At 34.6% G+C, this 21,678-nt stretch overlaps 1 protein-coding gene across 2 annotated transcripts in view; it reads right to left on the minus strand.

Annotated features, from left to right (window-relative positions):
• Positions 1–3,639: 3,639 nt before the first annotated feature.
• Positions 3,640–21,678, minus strand: part of Skap2 (src kinase associated phosphoprotein 2) — a 166,220-nt gene continuing 148,181 nt past the window's right edge. For both annotated transcript variants that reach the window (XM_019208052.2, XM_010628269.3), the window contains exons 11-12: positions 17,007–17,119; positions 3,640–3,741 (exon numbers count right to left, since the gene is read on the minus strand). In XM_019208052.2, the coding sequence (XP_019063597.1) occupies positions 3,649–3,741; positions 17,007–17,119 (206 nt within the window). In that variant the 3' untranslated portion in view covers positions 3,640–3,648. The remainder of the gene's footprint in view (positions 3,742–17,006; positions 17,120–21,678) is intronic.

Here is a 21,678-nt window from a genome sequence, read left to right on the forward strand (position 1 = left end):
TAGGCCATGTTTAATGGTAATTTTTTTCAATCTGAGGGGAGCTGCATTTTCTATGGCTTGATAATGTTTTGAACTTTAATACTTTCTTCTTTACTTTTAAAAAAATATTCTGACTATATTGAACTCAAGAGAAGTGATACTTTATGGTCAGTTTATAATTTCAACAACTGAAATACAACAGACTTCTCTGAAATCTAGAAGAACTTTATTTGACTTAGAAATTCTCTCACAAGGCTTCAATCAGTCTTGCTGATGAGGTTCCAGCTTTTAAACTATACCCATATTAATATCAACTTTCTTCTAGTGGTTGAATCATAAGTCTGAATCTATAATTCAGCCTTGTTTTTTCATATAACCCTAGATAGTACCAAAGTCTAAGACGTGAATAACAGATTAGATAATTATATGAAAAGCAGAAATCAACAGAACCAAAAGAAAGTGTTGACTGCAAACATTTTACAAATAATTGAATAAAAGTGGTACTCATTGTGAAAGGGTATATTCAAAGTGTTTGTATACCGATGGCAAAAACAAAAAAACAAAACACAACATATATAGATTTTACCTATAGATGGTTGAAAAGTGATTTTTCTATGATCCTGTAATACTTTATGTAATTATCTGTAATTAAACTATGATAAAAATAATCAGCTTAAAGTATTCAGAACAACTGCTGGACTAAATAACATTCTTTTTCATAAAAGAAAGTGTCATGTGCAGCAAAGTGGCAAAAACAGAACAGAGTGATCTGTGGTTAAGTGTAAATCCTATAGCAATGAAAGTCATTTGTATTATCTTTACTTCTTTGAATAAATTCAAATGACAGCCCTATTTCATTTCTTCATTCAGTTTGGAGGCCAGATGGCATTAGAATCATTTACTTCACCTTGTTGTGCTTAATTACTACAATCAACACACTATTTTCCAAATTAATCATAACAAAGTAATTTCATTAGTAACACAGCAGGCTGTTGAATTATTAGCATCATAACAGTTTGCAAACAATTAAACTTTATTTGAACCTTAAAAATTTGCAGAGTGGAACATTATTGTAAGATCTAATGGCAATAGAGTACAAATTCAGTACAGAGCAAATAATCAAGCAAAATGCTATATAAAATATGACTTACAATCACCTTTGAAAAAATTAGCTCTCTAACTGTTCATAGAAAAACAAATAAAATCTCTAAGCAAACATAATGAGAACATAACAATTAGCATATTTTCTAACAAGCCATGTTGTTTAAATTCACATTAATGATATTATTATGATCTTGAAGAATATGTAATATATTGTCAAGGGTGTAAAGAAAACTTTCTCCCTGGTAGTATACAAATGATTTCATCAAAAGAATATAAAGTAGTCATGAATCGAAAGGGATGATTTTTTTTTTCTGTCACTGCAATTTTAAATCTTTTGTTTCCTTTCTTGTATCTTTCACCTATATTCCGGTTAAAAAAGAACAAAGGCCAGAGGAGTTCTGGGCAGAAGTAACACCATATTTCTGTACTGTCACCATTCACAGAGAGACTATTTGGTTCGTAAGTATTGGTCATCAGTTGGCAAAGGACTCCCTCTCCTGGATTAGCTGTAAAGAAGGCAGAAATCTCTCACACTTGTACATTCTGGACAAGTTTGGGAGGGGGAGGGGTGCCAAGTGATGCTGTATGCAATGACAAGCTGCTGCCATCTACTGGCCCAGGACTAAAAACTTCACTTAAATTTGAGGTACAAAATCTGTACTCACAAGCGAGGCAGCAACACAAGTGAAAACGATGGTTTCCACCTATTTCAGTGGCAACATATTAGGAAAAGGTTATCAACTATACAAATGTCATTTCTGAAAACCTTAACTTGATGTGTCAATATATACAAATGACTTTATTCAAAATCCCTATATTAGGCTTTCCACCTTACATTTGAAACCGAGTGATCCTGGTATTTAGGAGATAACTGAAAATAAGTACTCTAATATTGTCTGTAAACAGTTTTCAACTTATTTGTATGGTTAGAATCTTTACTTTGATAAAGCAAAGATCTAAAAAGTTCAACAAAGTTAGTACCTGTTAAGTAATAATTAGTATTAGGAAATTATGTCTATTCCAAATAACAAGTCAGTAATACATTCTGACATATATTAAGGCCATACTAGTACTTCATAGGCATTTAATATACTTGTAATTTCAAATATACATGAAAAGGTGATGATAAGAGTCTTCAGACCTCACTCGAGCAGCAGTGAGTATAACTCAGATGTCAGGTTGCTGCTACCTCCTTCCTTTTACCTGTTGGTACATATTCCTGCTGTGATTTCTACCCTTTCCTCTCTGAGCCTTCATTTTCTTTTCAATGTTCTGAGAAATTCAGGGGAGATTCCAATCTGAAGTTCTGCTGTTACAGTGGGACTTTAATAGTATAACAATGATAAGAGTCCTTCATTGTCTTATTCTTTTGAGAATATTTTGAGACTGTTTAGAACATTATATAATGGTAGGAGGTTTCTTATGAATCTTTTATTTCATTAAATTGAAAGAGAACTGTGGAAGAAAGTATTGACAAATCCATGATCAAACCAAAAATATCTGTTTTGGTAAAGTACTTTGCTCAAAAATGCTTCTAGTTGCACTTGTACTGCAAGTGATAGCACACTGCTGTTTGTAATTCTATCACTTTTTTCTTCCTATGGTTACATTTAACAGGAAGTAAACCTGCCAATTTATAAAATTTCTTTCTTGAATCACATTACTACTGTGAGAAAAATACTAAAGTAAATGATCTATAAAGCTTTAACATAAACACATTCTTTAGCACATACCAAAAACTTGCATAATAATTTCAATTAAAATTCTATGGAATTATATATTACACTCTAAAAATTAACTGATGTCCAATGATTAAGTGAAATTACAATTCACACTACAAGTAGCAATGACCATATGGTCCATATAAAATAGTAATGAATTCTTCAGGCAATCAAATGGGTAAATAAAAACTGTAATTATTTCTTTGCAAAATAGCAACAGGTATAACTTTACTGCCTGCATCTAATTTATATTAATAACCCTCATTTGATTTCATATAAGAAGACTATTTTAATGAACTACTGCATAAAGTAATAGTCGAAGATGAGGGACATTCAACAAAACAAAGAAAGGTTATGAGCTGTCACTCAGGCTTTCATGAGGCTTCTAAATCCAAAGCATTTCCAGACAAGCAGAAGACTTCTTTTTCTGCAGGCAGAAAGGGAAAGTTGGGTTTTAATATTTTTCTTTAGTAGAAATGTTGATTTTTCCAGCTTAGAAAAAATTTACAGTTTTAACCAAGGAAAAATAAAAGTTTTCTCAACATTTTGTCAACTCAGCTTCTCAGGAAGGTCATAAAATGGTATTTTATTAAAGAAGAGGCAATTTGGGGAAACAGCTGGTTATTATCAAAGGAACTTTAAATAATCTATTCCTTTCCAAAGTTAATTCTGTGAAAATATTTTTTAAATTAAAGATTAAATAAAACAGAAAAAGATGTGGGGCACCATCTTTGTGTTATAAGAAAACCATAAGGACTTAAGACAAAGTCTCAGAAGGAAGAGACCAAGAGAACATATGAGCTATAACAAGAATATTGGATTAAAATGTACTTACCCAGGATTCTCAAATATCATACATCTCCATTATGTAGGCTTTAGGCACCAAGCCAATGGCTCCCTTCATTTCTCCTACCCACCAGCCATATCTATTGTATTCCTAATTGAAAACAATATGCAATATTAACCTTTAGACTAGTGTAAGTACAATACGGTTTGTATGCAACTTCGCAGAAATGTTATTGCTTTTCATAAAGTTACAACAGCTTGAACTGCAAATGGAAACAGTCATCTTTTTTGTTTCTAGACACTTTAAAAATGCTGTTAGGCAAAGATTTAAATTAATGTATAACACAAAGCATATTTATTACTCTGCAGAATACAGAGGCAGTCACTCACTCATGGTAAGAACCTGGGAAATGAAACTGCTTCAGGAAGCCAGTTGTCTAGCGCTAGCGCTCAAGTGCATGCGCTCCCCACCATCTCTCTATCACTATCTCTATCTCCTCTCTCTCCCTCCTCCCCACCCCCAGCCTAGGATATCTTTTATGTATAAGCACAAGTGCAAAAATCTATAAAGTTAGGAACTCAAAGGTACTACATTTGCCTTTATTATCTAACAGGGATAATTTTTGCAACAAAATACTTAATTCTTATCTAAACTTATATGATCTAAAATGATTTAGAATGTTCTTCTTAAGAAGTTATTTAGAACTTCTTTAGAATGCCTTAACAAAATCTAATATGTACATTTTAATCAGATAAATTATAGAATAAGAAAATACTAATACAAAATAATTTGCTTTTCAAAATATACAAATAGATTTCTTTAGAATGACATGCCTAAGGTATTTGTTATTCTTATTAATCATAAACCAATTAGATAAAGGATAGGAGGAAAGAATTCAAGTTGGTATGAGATTCACCTTTATAGTAGAAGATCAATAGAAAATAAAAGTATCTCAAGTTTTAAAGGCAAAATATTAATCTAGCTGTAAAAAAGAGTGATTGATGAGGCACTTCTACATTTACTTTGCAACACGAGATAAACAAACCCGTGCCTCTTCTTTCCTTTTATCCCCCATTGACAGACATACCAATGCTTTAGGCATCACAGACACTTTATAACCAGCCTCATATGTCTGCCAGATTGACTAATGTATTTTTATCTCAAATTTATTTATGTTTAGTGAGATACAAACAAAGTAAAATGAATCACGAGTTTCAAGAATAATATCTTCCAAAAGCAATACTCTGCACAAGCACTGTAAGGCCAAAAATTAATTTTTCATAGAAGATAAATTTTTAAAATCAATCCCAAAAGTAATTCAATAGGTTATGATTTTCCAACATCTAAGTCATAGATAAATGTGCATATGCATATTGAGTTACATGTGGGGAGGGAAGGTTAATACGAGTACAGACTGAACATTTGTATTGATTAGCATACTACTGACCACCAGAAAGGAAAATTATGCAACTCTTCAATATAGTTTGGAAACAATAGCATGCATGTATTGATAGTCTACCGATAGAGGAATTATATGAGAAAATGTCAGAACTTTGGGCAATGTCAGAATTAGGTTTATTAGATGAACAAAGTGGAGGGAAATGAGGGAGAAAAGACTAACTCTGTACTTCTTATTCTAATGTAGGCATAGCTCTGGTTTGTGAGGCAGCAGAATCAAGCTATTAGGTTGAAAAGTTCACTGATAATGTGAACTTAGTGGACAAAATTGTCTAAGCAACAAGAATACTGTTGAGTCCAGAACTCAATGATGATGAATGTAATCTATGTAGGATACATTTATCAGAAGAAAATACCAACTTACTGAAAGCTATGATTAGCAACCATTATATACTAATAGGTACTTAATAAAACTGCTCTTTTCCATTTTTAAGGCAATGAATATAATCAGAGCCCCACACTTAGCAAAACAAAGGTACTTAACCTTCCATAGACCAAACCTCCATATTGTAAATTGTAAAAATGGATAATGAACAGGAAAGTGTGAATGTGAAAGCTCTTACCCAATGCCAATCTTAGAATTTTCAAATTATTTGAAGAGTACAGGAACAAGCCTTCCAACAGTGGATACAGAAAATAGTGAAAAGACATTGACCCAAACCTGCTTCCACAGAGAATGGCCCTCAATCTGGGTGATAATATTTATATTCAAACCATAAGTCAGAAAATTCGTATGTCTTTATAATGTTCTACTTTAGTTAATAACCTGTACTGTCAACTAAGGGTACAATACTCTCAAAACTTCACTTATCCAAATTTAAGAACTGATTGCCAACAAATCACACTGACAAAGCACAAATGACAGAGAGAATTGAGAAAATCCACACTTGAGGAAATTCTGGACTATGGTAGATCAGTAAGGTTCACTAAGTAGAAAGTACAGGAGGAAACCACACAGAGGAGCTTATTCAGCTGTACACAAATCCCTTAAAAGTAATGTTCGAGGAGAAAAAATATTACATTAGTATCTTAAATGCTTAATTTAATTTAAAACAGTTGAAACTGTATGAAATACACACCTCAGGAAAGTATTCTGAAGTATCAGATTTAAATCAGAGAAGATAAAAATAAAAATCAGAATATTTATTACTTTACATTTGTAAAGAATTCCATATAATACTCCTGTGTGGAATTAAGAGATAAGATAAAATATGGGGAGGTAAAAATCTAGGAGGCAAATTTATAGATTTACTCTGCAGCCATTAGAGTATGTCGACAAGACTGCAAACACAGGAGCTTTCCTTTTATCATTACCATCCTTCGGATGAGCCTCCTGAGCAACATGAATCCCAATTAAACCATTTGCAGCCTATAAATTGGAATGAAAACGCTTCTTGGAGTATGGTATTCTAAACTTCAGTCTGAAGATTCAACATAACATAAGGTTTCCTTCTGACGAAGAAAATCAGCCTGTATCTGCCTTTCCTCTTTGCTGTCCCAAACAAATGTGATTATGAATGACAGATTACATACAGTAGAAAATAATATGATCGGCACAATTTTTCTTACAGACAACATGTATTGTTCTATAAAGTCACAAGTGGATCAGAATGAATGAATGAATGAGTAAATAATTGAATGAATGAATCTCTCAAGCCTTATCTTATTAATAATCAAAAAAATAAAGAGACGAACCATACCAGGCTGCCATCTAAATCTCTGACAGGTTAGGAAGCATCATGTCATCTTTACTGCCCCCAAAATCTTAGGTACAAGAAGATCTGCCATCTGGTATCCTTCACCCTATTCAGCTCTTAACATCAACTGAAACGCTAACATAGGCAAGTGACTGTACTTCAGGAGAACTGATAAAATAATGAAGAGTCCTTTAATCTACAGGAAACCATTCTAGTCAATTTATAAGAAATATTGCATCCCTTTGTAGGACGTGTAATTATTTTCTATTAATCATGTGCTATAAAGCTACATTATGCGGTTATTCTGTTATCACTAGAAAGAGGCCTGCAGTCAGCTTCTGACAATGTTAGGTAATTACTAACACAAAGCTGCTTTCTCCTCCTGCAGTAATGCTATCAAGATCCAGAGGTGTAGTGATGCTTATTGTATAAAAATAGCACTCAAAAGAAATTCAATATCTGCAAAATGGATGGCTTCAAGGCAAAATGTAATGCGGCAGTCAAAGAAGCAAAAGAAGCCAAATTGGCCCAGTAATCCGAGAAAATAATAGTAAAGTAGCATTGAATACGTGCAATCTAACTCCTGTGTTTTCAATTCTCACACCATTAAAATCATTTTATGTGTTTTGCTTGATAGTTAAAATGTTAGGCCCCAATTAATATTTATTGAGCAATAAATTAAAGTGAGTGTGTAATAAGGCAGGAAAAAAAGATTAGCTTTTTAGTTTTGATAACACGAAACACAGACTTCATCCAACACAACAGTAAGCATATGCCCATGTTTACCATTAACTAAAGCTTCTCTCTGCTGGTGTATTATTTTACACTTAAATAAAGCCCCAACATTTACTTAAATCCTTTTCAGCACTGTGATTCTAATTTCTCAAGTATGCTAATCCACTTTCTGTAAACCATATGGTGAAAGAAAGCTGCTTTAACTGAAACCTGAAGCACTTCTGAGGTTCTGTGATGTAGTAACCCTTCAGAAATTACTTACTGACATGTTTGAAAGCAACAGGTGTTTGAAGTGTTAAAAGGCTATGCATCCTTTTTCCAAACATTTATCTGTGCTTCAAAATATACTACCCTTTTCGGAAAATGAAAGCAATTTCATTCACAAAATATAAAATACAGAAAGCTTAAGGTCCAGTGGACTTCACTATTATTTTCCAAGTATTGAATGTGATAACTATTCACAAACATTGTAGTGTAGTACTATGAAAACTAGGTAAGTTTTTAAACACATAAATATTTGCTTGAAGGCTACCTCTTCAGCCTCTTCCTTTGTACTCTCTCTTTTTGGGTATTATAAAAATAATTCATTTCTCATACATGCATCATTTCAAAAGATTCCCTTAATTAAAGTGCAACAGAAACTTCATGACTCTTAGTTTCCTAACCCGATAAATGAGGAAACTGACATTCACAATCCCTAGTCCTCTATGATGTCTTGACTACTACTCAGGAACCTGTTTGAAGAACTAAGTTTCCTAGTGGCTTACAGAAGTCAACTTTATTACTTAATAATTTACTGGGCAGGTTTGACACTGAGTTCCTCTAAGAATTACATTGTTTTTTCTTGCACTGTGTACTTCATTTTTAAAGCATGAGAGACAAAAGAGAAGAAAGCATGTAGTAATAATTTTAATTTTAGTTTATATCCCACAGTCAAGATACATTCAAATTCTTACAGTCAACAGTTTAATATCATAGAGTGAAAACTGCTCCTCTAACTAATGATTTGTAGTAATGTTAGGCAAGGACAGATCAAATTACGTTCAGGGAGGGTAGTAGCCTCAGTGCTCCCTGTATCTCGCTCTCCAATGATGAACTCCATGACTCTTCTGGGGTTTATCCACTCCATGCTATTTCGGCTGCCACCACTCCATTTCAGACCTCTGTCACCACTCCCTGGATGACTGCCCTATCATGTCTGCCTCTCTGATCTTCCCAGAAACTGCCTTCACCACTTTACCCTGCTATGTAAGAACTCTGATTAGCTCTCTGCTTAATTCACTACAAAGTTCTCTACTTGGCTTATTGCCACCCTAGTAGAAATATTCTTCTGTCACTGTGCTGGTGCACACAGTCCTACCACCACCCTCCACTACCCCCTCCCATTCCTGCCTCTGCTTATGGTGCTCCTTGCCCTGGGGAAGTCTCCCCTCATTCAAATCCTCTCAAGGACTAAGCCCTGACATGGGTCATTCTGTCATTATGAAATTTTCCCTGAGTTATCTAGTCCATACTATATCTTCCATTTCAAGCTGAGACTTTATACCTCAGTGGATTTTATGCGCCATATATTTATTCCTTCAACTAACATGAAAATGCAAACTCACTGAGATTAAGAAAAGGGCTTACTCTCTATACCTGCAGTGCCAAATATGTTAAAAAGCATGAATGATGAAACAGACTCAGTATGTATTTTGGATGATGCTCTGGTTGACTCCCCTAAAAATTTTTAGGATACATAATTTCCAATAGAGTATCTTTTTCTTTGTGTATGCTGGATAAAGAAGAATAAACGACCAAACATTTGTTCTGGAGTACAGTACATGTACAAGCTTAGCTGTGCAGTCTGAAGTGTGTGCCTCCTACTCAAAGCAGTTTATTGCTCACAACGATTTCAAGGATGCCTTCTCTAAAGAGCTTAAATCTCATTTGCAGAAAGAAAGGTATCTGTTCCCTTTGGAACTGAGACCAAATAATTCCAATTCTTAGGAGAGGTAAGAAGAGGTATTTGTAAGCACTGAGGAGGTTAAAACAGAACCCTGCAAAGGTAGAAACACTGTGGCAGGTATATAATAGAACATCTGCTGGGTTTTCAAGTCCTTATTTTTCTTAAGAGTATCATCTCAAAAGATCCAGCTCTGTTGTTAACTAGGTAGGCAACCTTGGGCAAATCCCAAATTAATCAGGGATGAAATTTCTGTTTATATTTAAATTGCTTATCAAGATTTTACAAGAATCCAGTTACATACCTAATATAAATTAGTAAATCTAATTATTATAAATTTGGATCTTCACAGAATTACCTTTATTAAATCTTGTTATATTTACTGTAAAAGTTTTTTGTTGAGGTCATTACATGTCACACTTAACACTTTATTAAATAAAGTTGTTGAGGCCACATAATCAAGGCAGATTTTTAAAATTCATGTGAGAATATACTCTTAAAGTAGCTAGTTCTGGAAAAAGTCAAGATCCCTCCTTTATGATTAAAAGAAACTATCAGCTCTCCTTTTCTCCTTTTTTTGGGTTGGTTGCCATGAAGCTCAGGGCCAAGACCAAAGTTCAATGCAGAAACTCCATTCTTCTAAGGTCTCCAAAGGATAAGTTCTCTTCCCCTTGGTTTTAAAATTTATTTTCCCCCAATTATATTACACCTTAATTTCTTCACCTATAAGGTAAAAGGATAGCACTAAAGTTCCTTAATTCTATAATTCTATCATTCTTCTAAGAAGTCAGGACTGTCCCTTATTTTTACTGTATTTCTGTAAGTGCATAATTAACACACGCCATATTGTTAGATCCTGTAAATAAAACACAGTGTCTACTTCAATTATTCAGATTTTAGACAGAGAAACAGATAATCATTATACTAAATGCTGAGTGAGAGAATAAATGTATAAAAGAAAAGCAACTAATTCTGCAGTAAGATCTTGGAGGCTGTATGTACAAAGTAACAGATGGGTAGAAACTCCAGACAGAATAATGAAAGGAGGAGCACACAGCATGTGGAAAGGCCTGGAGAGATAAAACAACATGCTGTGTTGAGGGAAGAGCAAATAGTTAAGAGTGTGGCTAACACAGAAGGTACAGGCGAAGATGTGGGGAAGAGGGTTTAAGATAAAGTAGGAAAGCTGGGTTGGAAAAGTCAGGTTGATTTGCTTTCTGTGGTGTTTCTCTGGCTGCCTACCATTCTCAAGGTGAGGAAAGAGTGATCTTGAGTGGTTGGTGGTCTGCTGGCTCTATGCTCCCCTTTCTATTGCACAGTCATTTTAGATGTTTAACAGACACCAAAACCAAGCATTTAAATATCCACTGAAAGAATAAACAGCTCCCCGTCCCAAACACTAAGTTTTAGTTCAGCTTTCCCTCCCTTCCTCCCTCCTTTCTTTCTTTTTCTTTACCAGGGATTGAACTCGAAACCTTGTAGCTTGAGGAACCACTGAGCTAAGTCCCTGGCCCTCAAACTCTATTTCCTTGTGAATCTTTCCTTGATTACTTCAGGCTTTACCGGTCTCCCTCTCTGAATTTTTCTTAATCAGTACTCTAACTATTGCTACTCTCTAAAGATTAATAATTTCCCTGGAACATTTACCTTCAAATTCTACATGAAAGAGGATGGAGACATCTCAAAAGAGTGAAAATGTGCTACATGTGTTTAGGGAGTTCCTGATTTTCAAGTGCAGGTAAGGTGGAGAGAATATAAAAAATCAATTATTCTAAATTGTTCAATTTAGAATTAAAAAGAAAATCAATATAGTGCTTTCACTGAAAGTTTTGTTTCACTTCTTGCAAACTCCTGATTGTTCTATGCTAAATTAAACTACACAGGCCCTGCACCAGAGCTCATTCCAAAAACAGCCTCTTCAGGCCCACTCTGCCCGCCTAAACTTTGGTCTTTCTTGGGCCATGGCCTTCTGGCTCTTTCTCTACCTTTCAAGCCACTGGAAGGGCTGAGCCCACCAGCCCCTTTCCTCATTTTATGTAAGAGAAAATAAGGAAGTACTTAAGTATGTTGCTTGCAAACATGACAAGAGGAATCCTATGAGTGGAACTACAGTAGAATATTTTCATAGTGCTGTCTCTGTATGCTGTTTTTTCATGATTAGTGAGAGGCACGTTCTAAGCAGGAGGTTGGCTAGTTAATGGTTCCATTGTATCCTCACTTCCAGCATCCGAACTGACAGCACAGACACTAAAAACCTTCAGATCCAAACAAAGGCAATCATAAGAATACTACTTCTTCTTCTCAAAAGGCTGTAAGATATGGTAACACTTGGGAACTAGTCTGATGTCAATAATTCATGTCCTGTAGTGGGATGTCTCAGCTACCGTTCAGCATTTGGGCATGCTATCGTGACACCCTGAGTTATACGCTCACAAATGAAAGCTAAAACAGCTAAAAAGAAACTTGTCATTTCCTTCTGCCAGTAGAGTTTATTAGCAAGATGTTTACTTCACTCATTTTCATAGGTTTACCAGGGTAGGATAGGTAGATTTACAGTATCTAAATCTTTTTATTTTCATAATGAGAAGCAAATGGTCAATGACAGTCACTATTCACCAACCACTGGAAAAAGTCAAGCAGGTATAAAAGGAAGTACTGCTTGTAACTTAAACCAATCAACTCTTTAAAAAGTGCCTTTTTTGTGTATTAGTAATCACTATTTAATCTACATTTCCTGTTTTTGACTTAAAATATTTCTCGAAAAGGCTACAAAAGTAAAGTCAGATATGCTCTAGATTTGATTAAATATTCTAGAATCTTTAACTTTCTTATTTTTCTTTTAATATCAGACAAAGTAGCTTGTCTCTTTCTGGCTGTGTATAGCTTGTCTGTTATTAAGTCTCTAAAAATAATTTACTGCTTTAAAAATAAGGATAAGAAATGTGGTTAGCAGTTTAACCTGAGATACGGACTGAAAGATAAATAACCATAGGATGTAAATCTGTAGCAGCAAGACAGAAGATATGAGTAAAGAGGAATGCAAGGATATGGGCTATGCCTCCTGCCGTGTGGTCTGGATCTTGCTACTGAAATTATAAAATTTTCATAAACATGGTTCTAGGAAAATATTATTAACTGCAATATTATTTCCATAGTTTGGAGGAAATAAAATTGAAACACAAACTAGTAAAATAATTTAGCATAATTTTAAATAACCTGATTCCTTTTAAAAAGTTTTTAAAATTTAATAGGTTTTATACCTCCAATATAACATTTCCCCATCAAATGATTCTGAAGCCATGTCTCTATTTCAGGGTTGGTTAATTCACTAACAGCACATCTCTCATCAGAATCACAAATTCCACTTTCATTTGTCTCTGAAAATGTACTTTTTTGTTTTTTAGGAGAAAAAAATATTTTTAAATCTTCACTGAACTTTTTTTTTTTTTTTTCTTTTTGGTACCAGGAATCGAACTAAGGGCCTCTTGCTTGCTGCTTACCAGGCAAGCACTGTGTGCCTCTGAGTTACATCCCCAGCCCCCACTGAACTTTACTGAATAATTTAATTTTAATACATTTTTTTAAAAGCAACAACTCTGTATGAAAATAACCACAGAGCAAAAAGTTACTGGATCTCCTTTTTTAGGTAAGCAGTATTTTTATTATCATTGTGGTTCAAAGGTTAAAACTAAGAAAATGCCTGACACTTCGAAGGAGGGGCTAGCTCAGCCAGAGGTCACATGATAGCTGCTAATTGAAAAATGTTAAAAAGGGAAGGAGGAAGGGCAGGGTGTCTGCCTGCTCTTCTCTATTACAATATTCGATATTTACTGAAAAAAAAAACAGAATAAAATAAATTCTCAGATTGTATATCCCTCAAAAGATGCCTAAAATAAATCACCAAAGCTGAACACAGCTGACACTCCATCAAGCATTCCTTGTAAAACAGAAGATGGAATTCTAAAATCAAACTATATTTCCAGAGTAATATTTTTAACAAAGACAGTGTAATCTCTGTTTTTTTCTGCCATTACATGGCAAAATTAAAACACTCTTCATTATAATTTATGTCTTGATTTCACTAAATGTTTACATTAAAATGCATTTTTTATTAAACTATTTTGTGTTGCCTTTTTTAAAAAAGAGTATTTTCAGGGCCAGGGATTTAGCTCAGCGGTTCGGTGGCCTGCCTTGCAAGCGCAAGGACCCAAGTTCGAAAAAAAAAAAAAAGAGTATTTTCAAAACAGACAAACTTGCAGAAGCTAAGTCAAATCAGTGATAACTTAATGTTTTAATTTATAAATCACTTCACTACAAAGGGCAAGTTACATTTCTTTAAATTTTTTTCAATGATTTATTAGAAAAGTCATGACACTACTTTCTTTACTAAGTACACATTTTTTATGTCTTCACAAATATATCAGATTCCTTAAAATGTACTCTTCCTTATGTATGTAGTTTCTACATTTAACTCAAAATGATGAACATGATTTTCACAATTAATGTTAACATTTTTTGACATGAAATAGGAAAGTAATAACCCATAGCTAGATTTAAAGTTGAATTAATGACACCATTTTGATTGTGTACATTAGCTGCAATTACTTGCACCACTCATTCTGAGCCACTAGATGGTGTAAAAAAATAAATCAAAATGGTAAAATTTCATTCCACTAAGACAAAATCCACATATAACTCCAAGAAAGATGGACACATAACAATGCTACCAATTTCTATACTAATTGCACTTTTAAAAAAAACTACCAGTATAACATTGCCTCTATCTTGATCTAAAAACAAACCCTTTAAAAGCAATTTTTTGCTGTCTTTTACTAAAGGCCTTGAATTCTTTTTTGTTTTTGTTTTTTGAGTCAGGGTCTCCCTATGTCACTCAGGCTGGCCTTGAATTCACTTTGTAGCCCACGCTGGCCTCAAACTCTTCATGATCCTCACGCCTCAGTCTCTGGAGTGCTGGTATGACAGGCATGTACCACCATCCCTGGCAAGTTCTTATGTTATAATACTACACATTCAAAATTATAGATATTCATATACTAAAAGAATTTACAATATTAACTTCTGGACTGTGTTTGCCAAAGTTTTGATAAAACTAGAAGGCCACACCAATATAAGCTTAATAGAGATTCTCCAGAGATTTCGATTTGAAAGCAAGATGAAGAAATAAGGATCAACACAAACATTTACTCAACTGCAAAGCAACCAGACTATCAACAGCCAATGAGCCCATACATGGCTCAAAGATTCATAACCCTCAGAGATAGCTTAGTGCCCTTCTCTACACCCTCACCAACCCTTAGCAAGTTGATGCTGCCATGTCCACAACTGGGCAACTATGCATTCAATCCTGCAGCCAATGGTGATATGTGCTGGCTGACAAGGTCTTTTTTGTTTCTTTGCTGGCTTTTGTTCCAAAACCTAAAATAAACCCATGCTAAAATAACAATCTCTAATAAAATAATGGTGGTGTTGAAAAGTCTGATAGTGGAAATACTGTATTTTTGTTCAGCTCTCTCCCAAACAGCTTTAAAAGATTTTGGATGGCATTAAATGCTTCATGTTGGTTGGACCACCTCCAGAGTTAGTTCTATGATCAGGCTTCACAAATAAAAGGACAATCTCTACAAAACAGATCTGAAAGAAGAGGAACTTCTACTTTCAGCAGCCTAGAACTATAATAAATACCCTATGATTATACTTTCAGTTTCATGTGGACAGAAAACTATTTTCTGAAGCAAAAGTAGAAGACAAGCTCTGGGAACTGTGCTTGTTTATACTCAGGGTGAGTGCTCTACCCAGGCTTTTATCAATAGACAACCTGATTCCTAAAGAAGGTTTTAGCCCACCTGGGCTTTATAAGCTTTGTATTTGCAAACACAATGGGATGAGTGCATAGCAATCTCCCTACAATCTGAAATTTCAAGAGGAAACTAATCATTTTTTAAATTTTATACACACTTGCAGCCAAGTTGGTTTAAGAAACCATGAGCCCAGTAAACTTAGTAATGATTCCAAAGAAGTTCCTTGATAAGAAATGAAACTAATCGTTTGATTTCTATATTCAGTAATTAAACCAGAAAGCTGTTGTCTTAACTCAGGACAATTAAATGCTCAATAACAAGCTTAATCAAGAGTTTTAATGTGAATGTGGCTATCTATATCTCCCAATGACTGAAAGTATCTTTCTGAGAATAACAACCAAAAACACTAGGCTAACAAGCAGAAGACAAAGAATTAAGTGATAAGGCTTAGCTTTGGGCACCCTAACCAGCAATTACCATAGATGTCTTTATTTACTTATTAGTAAATATTTATTTTCCAGCCATCTTTAAGTGCTTATATCTCATTCCTTTTAGACTCTCAGTGCATAAAATGGGTCCCTGGCATATTGTAGGTGTTTTATGGTGGCTTCAAATTAAATGGAAAGAGGGAGGGGAGGAGAGGGGAGGAAAAGGAAGGGGAGGGAAGGGAAGGGAAGGGAAAAGGAAGGAAAACAGAGAGAGACACTAGTCTTGGGAGTCAAAATACCTCTGTCAAATGCGGGCTCTGGCTCCTTTTTTGTGCTAAGTTCCCTTATGTGTAAAACAAAGAAGAGATGATCTTTGTTAAGACCCTCATCTGTTTTGACTTTATACAACAGCCATCTAGTGTTAAAATTCAATATGTGACTTTATTTCCAAATTCCTTTCATAGCTAACAAATGAAATTAGCTCTCTGAAATATCCAAAATATTTCTCTAATCAAAAAAATCACATTAAACTCTTAGATTTATTATTTATTTCACATTTTTTTATTTATAATTAAATTGTTTCCATGTATCATTTGTTTCTAAAATAGCCTCACAAAGTAGACAGTGGAAGATTTTTAATTCCCATATAACAACAGGAATAGGAGAAAAAGTATAAGAATTTAGAGAGCTTAGACATATTATCAGAAATATAACCTGACTTTTAGACCTGTGCATTCTGAACAATGCAGCATTTTAAAGAGCAAGGACAAAGATTTTTATATATATAAAGTTTAGTTTAAAACAATATACTTTGCCACTACATTTGCAACTATAGTGTGTTAAACTTACCTAAACCTTTCTAAATAGAAAAGTATTGCTTTTAAATTGTCGGAACACTCAATATATTTACATAAAGATGAAAACCTTGTTCTATAAACACAATGTTTCCAGTAGTGAATGGCATACAAAGTCAGAATAAGCACAGAGAAGAATAAAAAGGAAGAGGAAAGACAAACATAATAAATAACCTAATACCTTACAATGTTAACTTTCACATAAGTATATTGTTTCTGGAAAAGGCAATGGGTGGATGTGAGCCAAGAGCTGAAGTGATAGGTAAACACACTGTTAAGTTGAATCCTGTTATCTGATTGTGTTTAAATTTTGATTATATTTCACTTGACAAAATAATTAATTATTGTGAACTCCCAATTGTTAGCAAGGTCCTACAAGAATTCCAACTGGCATTTTTTCCTAGTGTTGTAAATCCAAATGCATAAAAACCAAACTATGTGTTTCCCTTTTCCCGTGTCATTTTCGGATACTCTCTTACCTTGCTGAGAATGTAAATCACATCACCACGTTTAAATGACAACTCATCAGAAAGAGCTCCTGTGCAGTCCCACAAACCTTGGTAAAAATTAGCATAATCTGTGCTCTTATCTCCTAGGAAAAAGAAATAGAAAGCATGAGTTAGAGCTTGAACTAGTATAAATTAAAGGACCACTCCAGACCACCAAAATAATCTGTCCGTAGTCAATGAATATTTTATTATATCCAGACAAGAATCCTAGTTCTTACTGTCATTTAAGATAACTTTCAAAATCCAGTTTTTATTCTTTTTTCCTTCTCTGCCTTTCATTTACAACCTCTAGTTGCAGCATGTTCTCATCAAAATAGCACCAAGTTGCTTCTCACTTATTTCATATAACAAACCTAGCCATTCACAGCATGTTCTGAAGAGAAATCTGTCATACTGCATAATGAGCAATGCCACTGGAATGGGACAAACTGAAACAGTCAGCTGACAGAATTTGGGACACTTCATAAAAATGACAATAATAAGGAGCTAATACATAAATAAAAAACCTAAACTGGCTAAAGGAAGAGCATAAGTGAGAGTAATATATAGATTAACTGCAGCTCTTTGGGGGAGGGGATTTATACACACAGATTCCCAAAGTTGTCTTCAAAATATTTTAGCAACTTTGAAATTGCCAATGATGAAGCTGCATTTTTCATCAGATTTTTGTCAGCCCTAGTTTAGGACATGAGGCTCTGAATAAACATGCAATATACACTAGAATTATACGCTCATCCTTCTACCAGCATAAGCACAATGGATGTGATGTGCTCAAACTGCCATACAGACCATTAACTGATTGATTATTTAGTGCTCTCCACTCTGTAATACCACAATAAACTGGGTAATAAATGCTTTGTCACTTATACAAGTGGGTCTCCTGAAATTCAGCACAGATTTAAATACACTGGATGCTTTTGTTACACTGAGAACTATTTCCTGTTTTTAATTCCTGATAATTGAGTTTTGATGAGTTAATGCAAAAAGAATGCAAGTAGTATCAATAAGATGTCCATGTATTCGCTAGTCAGGCAGAACACATATAGGCTGACAACTTCCATCACTGAAATGTCATCTTTGAATTCTGAAGGGATGATGGTGGAGACACTTGGTGGATCAGGGCTGTCATCTTAGTTTTGTTGTATGGCTTTCAAAGAAAAAACTTCTTTGTGAGTCCAACACAACTGGTCACATTAGCACACCAGCTGGTTGCTCATCTTATTAAATATAATTTCTGACTTACACAAAATGCTAACTTTGTTAGAAAAATTTGAAATGTTCTTTAATATCTTCAAAAACATTATTAAAGCCAAAAGAAAAAAAAAAGAACCTGAATAACACGGAATCTGAATATTTATAAGATGCTAATTTTCAATTATAATTGTAAAAAAAAGAAAAAAAAAGAACCAGAAAATACACAACCTAGCAAAATCTCTATTAATTTTTTTCTCATTTTCAAAGAATTCAGAGGACAGTAGGAGGAGGCAAAAAGGAGAAGAGGAGAGAGGCAGACGGTGAGACAGACACCTTATTGACTTCTCCACATTAGCATGTGAGTGCTCATCACTGGTATCAGCAGGGAGGGACACAAGCCTGGGAACCCAACCAAGAACTAACAATGCTTGTGGCCACCCTTCATTACATTTTTCCCCCAAAGCATACATTAAGTAAATTCTATAAATGGACACTAGAGGGCACTCTGGCTGGCCAGATCCTCCAAGAGTTGTCAATGTCTTTTTTTTTTTTTAAGGAAAAAAAATCACTTTATAATAAAGTGACTGATTTCCTTTAAAAACCACTTATTTAAACAAATAAAGATTTAGAAGTTGAAACATTCTAGTCAGATTAAATCAACTGCTAAATGGGTCAAATGTTGTGCCCCACGCAGTCTGTCAGTGTCAGTGTAAAAGTCAAGGAATTAGAGCAAAGAGGGGATGACATCATTTCGCATGCAAGGCCCTCCCCCACACTAACCAGCCAGGAGGTAAAAGGATCTAAATAGCTGGTTTCCCCAGTCAAGGCTTCTGTTTGCTGTTTGTTCCCTTATTTCTCAGCCTTAGGCTTGGTCCAAAAAACAGAAGAAACAAAACTTGGGCTAAAAATGAGAGTAGAGGTTTTTGGCTTAGGAGTGATGTCCCAACGGGCTGCCCAGCTGTCCTGGTTGCTCACTCTTTTTCAGATTCTCTCATGATCACTTTTCCTTTAAAAGATTTTCAAGAGGGGGCAGGAAGAAAGAAAAAAAGAAAAGTATATGTGATTTCTAACACATAATCCTTATCACTTTGGGGTCTCTCTTCCCCTCAATGCACTTGGTGAAACACCCATTAACACTAATGGAAGTTACAGGAGCAGGCGAAGGAAAGAGAGACCCCCACCGTGTACAAGATGCATCTCTCCCTAGATGTGCATCATGAGCATTTCATTAAACCTCACTGCTGTAAAGAGGCAACGGAGCCAGCAATTTGGCAATCCTGGGAAAAAGATGCATTTTCAACTGTGCTTTCTATAATCTTGATGATGATGTTATCCAAAGACCAACCTCATTTCTGTGTCCCATATGTGAGCTCTGTTAAAGAATAATTTGTTTATGTCACACAGCTATATGTACATGCGATTTATTATTCTTTTTCAGCATGTGATACTACTCATAAACTAGAAATATCACAGTAGTGAGAAAACCTGGCACTATGTGTTTATTAGTCTCGGTCTCCTCAGGAAAGTAATGTTTAAAATTCTTGATATGAAATGTGGACATAGGAATAATCTTGTTCATAGGAAGCACTGAGTTCCTCTAATGTACTCTCTTAAAAGTTTAAGGGTGTTTAATCATACAAAAGAATTATTCAGGCATAGATATAACCTCAAAAGCATAGGTTCGCAGACGTTAACACTGTTCACCTTTATACTGAAAAATAATCCATGTGAGATATGTATTTGTTATGGAATAGAGCAAAATGTGATAAATATACATTCTAAAGTACAAGTTAATTGTTTTTAGTTGTCTGAACTACATGGATTAATTTTTCTATCTGATTCACATTATGAACTGTATTTTCAAAATTACTAAAAGAAAATCACCTTATTGTTTCTTGTCCTGGGAGGCATGAATGATCAAAATAAGAAGGTACAAAAGAAACAATAAATTAGCCAGCTGTGAAGGAGTTAAACAATATACTTGCTCCTGCTTTTAAAACCATATAAAAACAGATAATGGGCAAATGTAACAAAATTATTACAAAGGTAGAAACTGAAAATGTAAACATTGGAATTATTTTTGCAAATAAGGCAAGATTTTTAAAAAATGACAAAGAAACATGATAATGGATAATCTTTCCTTGAATGTTATAGGTTCGAAAACTATTTTTAGAAAGGTAAGCATATTTTACAGTGTTAAGAAAATCTAATGAAAAAATAATTAATCTGAAGAGAAAAATCAAATGAGATTTTGTGTGTGTGTGTGTGTGTGTGTGTGAGAGAGAGAATATATATGTTCTAGAAGTATAAGCTTGAACATGCACGAACTTGTAAGAAACACAAAACAGATTTTGCTTTAGCTTACATATTTTACATTAGCATTAGAAGACTCTATACTTTTTTTTTTATTTTTTAGTACAATTAGTCAATGTGAAAAATATGCAACGTTCTTGACTAAGGTTAGAAGTTCATGTCATGTGATGCTCAGCAAGATAGTAATACCCTTGTTAACTCACTGCCCTGCATGCCAAACAAGCTTCTAGCCTTTGACAGCCTAGGGATGAGCAAAAGTCACTATTATGCAAAAGCATTAAAACTGTTGCTGAAAAAGAATTTCATATTTCATGTCACTAAAGAGAAGAATTATTGCAGTGCAATAAGCAATGGCATGAAAAGCTAGATCGACCTATTATATTCCTTTGAGGAAAACTGGTTTTTTCCCTACCCTCAAAGGCAAAAATTTGGGAGATGAATACTTGTAAAGGTGTTCTTTGTTTTGTGTTTTGTTTTGTTTTGTTTTCCAGTATTAGGGACTGAATTCAGGACCTTGCACTTGCCAGGAAGTTGCAGTGCCACTGAGCTACAATCCCCGGCTCTTAAAGGTTTTTTTGTTTTGTTTTGTTTTGATTTGGTTTGGTTTGGTTTTTTCCAAAAAAAGTATTTTTGAAAAGTACAGTTGCTTTAAACCAAAATATTTGTATCTGTGGAAAGGCTATCTATCTGTATGTCTACCTCTTGCATCTGCATAAACAAATTTTTAAAAGAAAACTACTTGGTTTGGCAGCAGCTTCATGATTCACAATGCAAAACCTATAATGTACACCTAAATTACTATTAAACATAGATTCAAGATTTCACTGAGCCTCTGTATTTTATAGCTGTATTTTACAGGACAGGAGTGCTAACATCTAATGACTTGTCCTCACTTCCTTTCTGAAAACAGCAAAACCAAAACCTTTCACAGCAACCTGCTCCTGCTTTCCTGTCCAGGTCCGGAATCAGGCCTCTGTTTCCTTTCCACATGTTGCTATAGGAAGGCCTCTGGAACGCTACTTCCTGAACACACACTTCGTGTCCACCCTGCCTCTGACAGCTTGAAAGAGTGATGTATGGGCATATCAGAGAGGGGAAGGTGACCCCAGCTCCAGTTCTTTGCAGGACCAGGGTA

Source organism: Fukomys damarensis, unplaced genomic scaffold (genome assembly GCF_012274545.1).
Source record: "Fukomys damarensis isolate Sample0158 unplaced genomic scaffold, DMR_v1.0_HiC HiC_scaffold_4, whole genome shotgun sequence".
Lineage (NCBI taxonomy): Eukaryota > Metazoa > Chordata > Mammalia > Rodentia > Bathyergidae > Fukomys > Fukomys damarensis.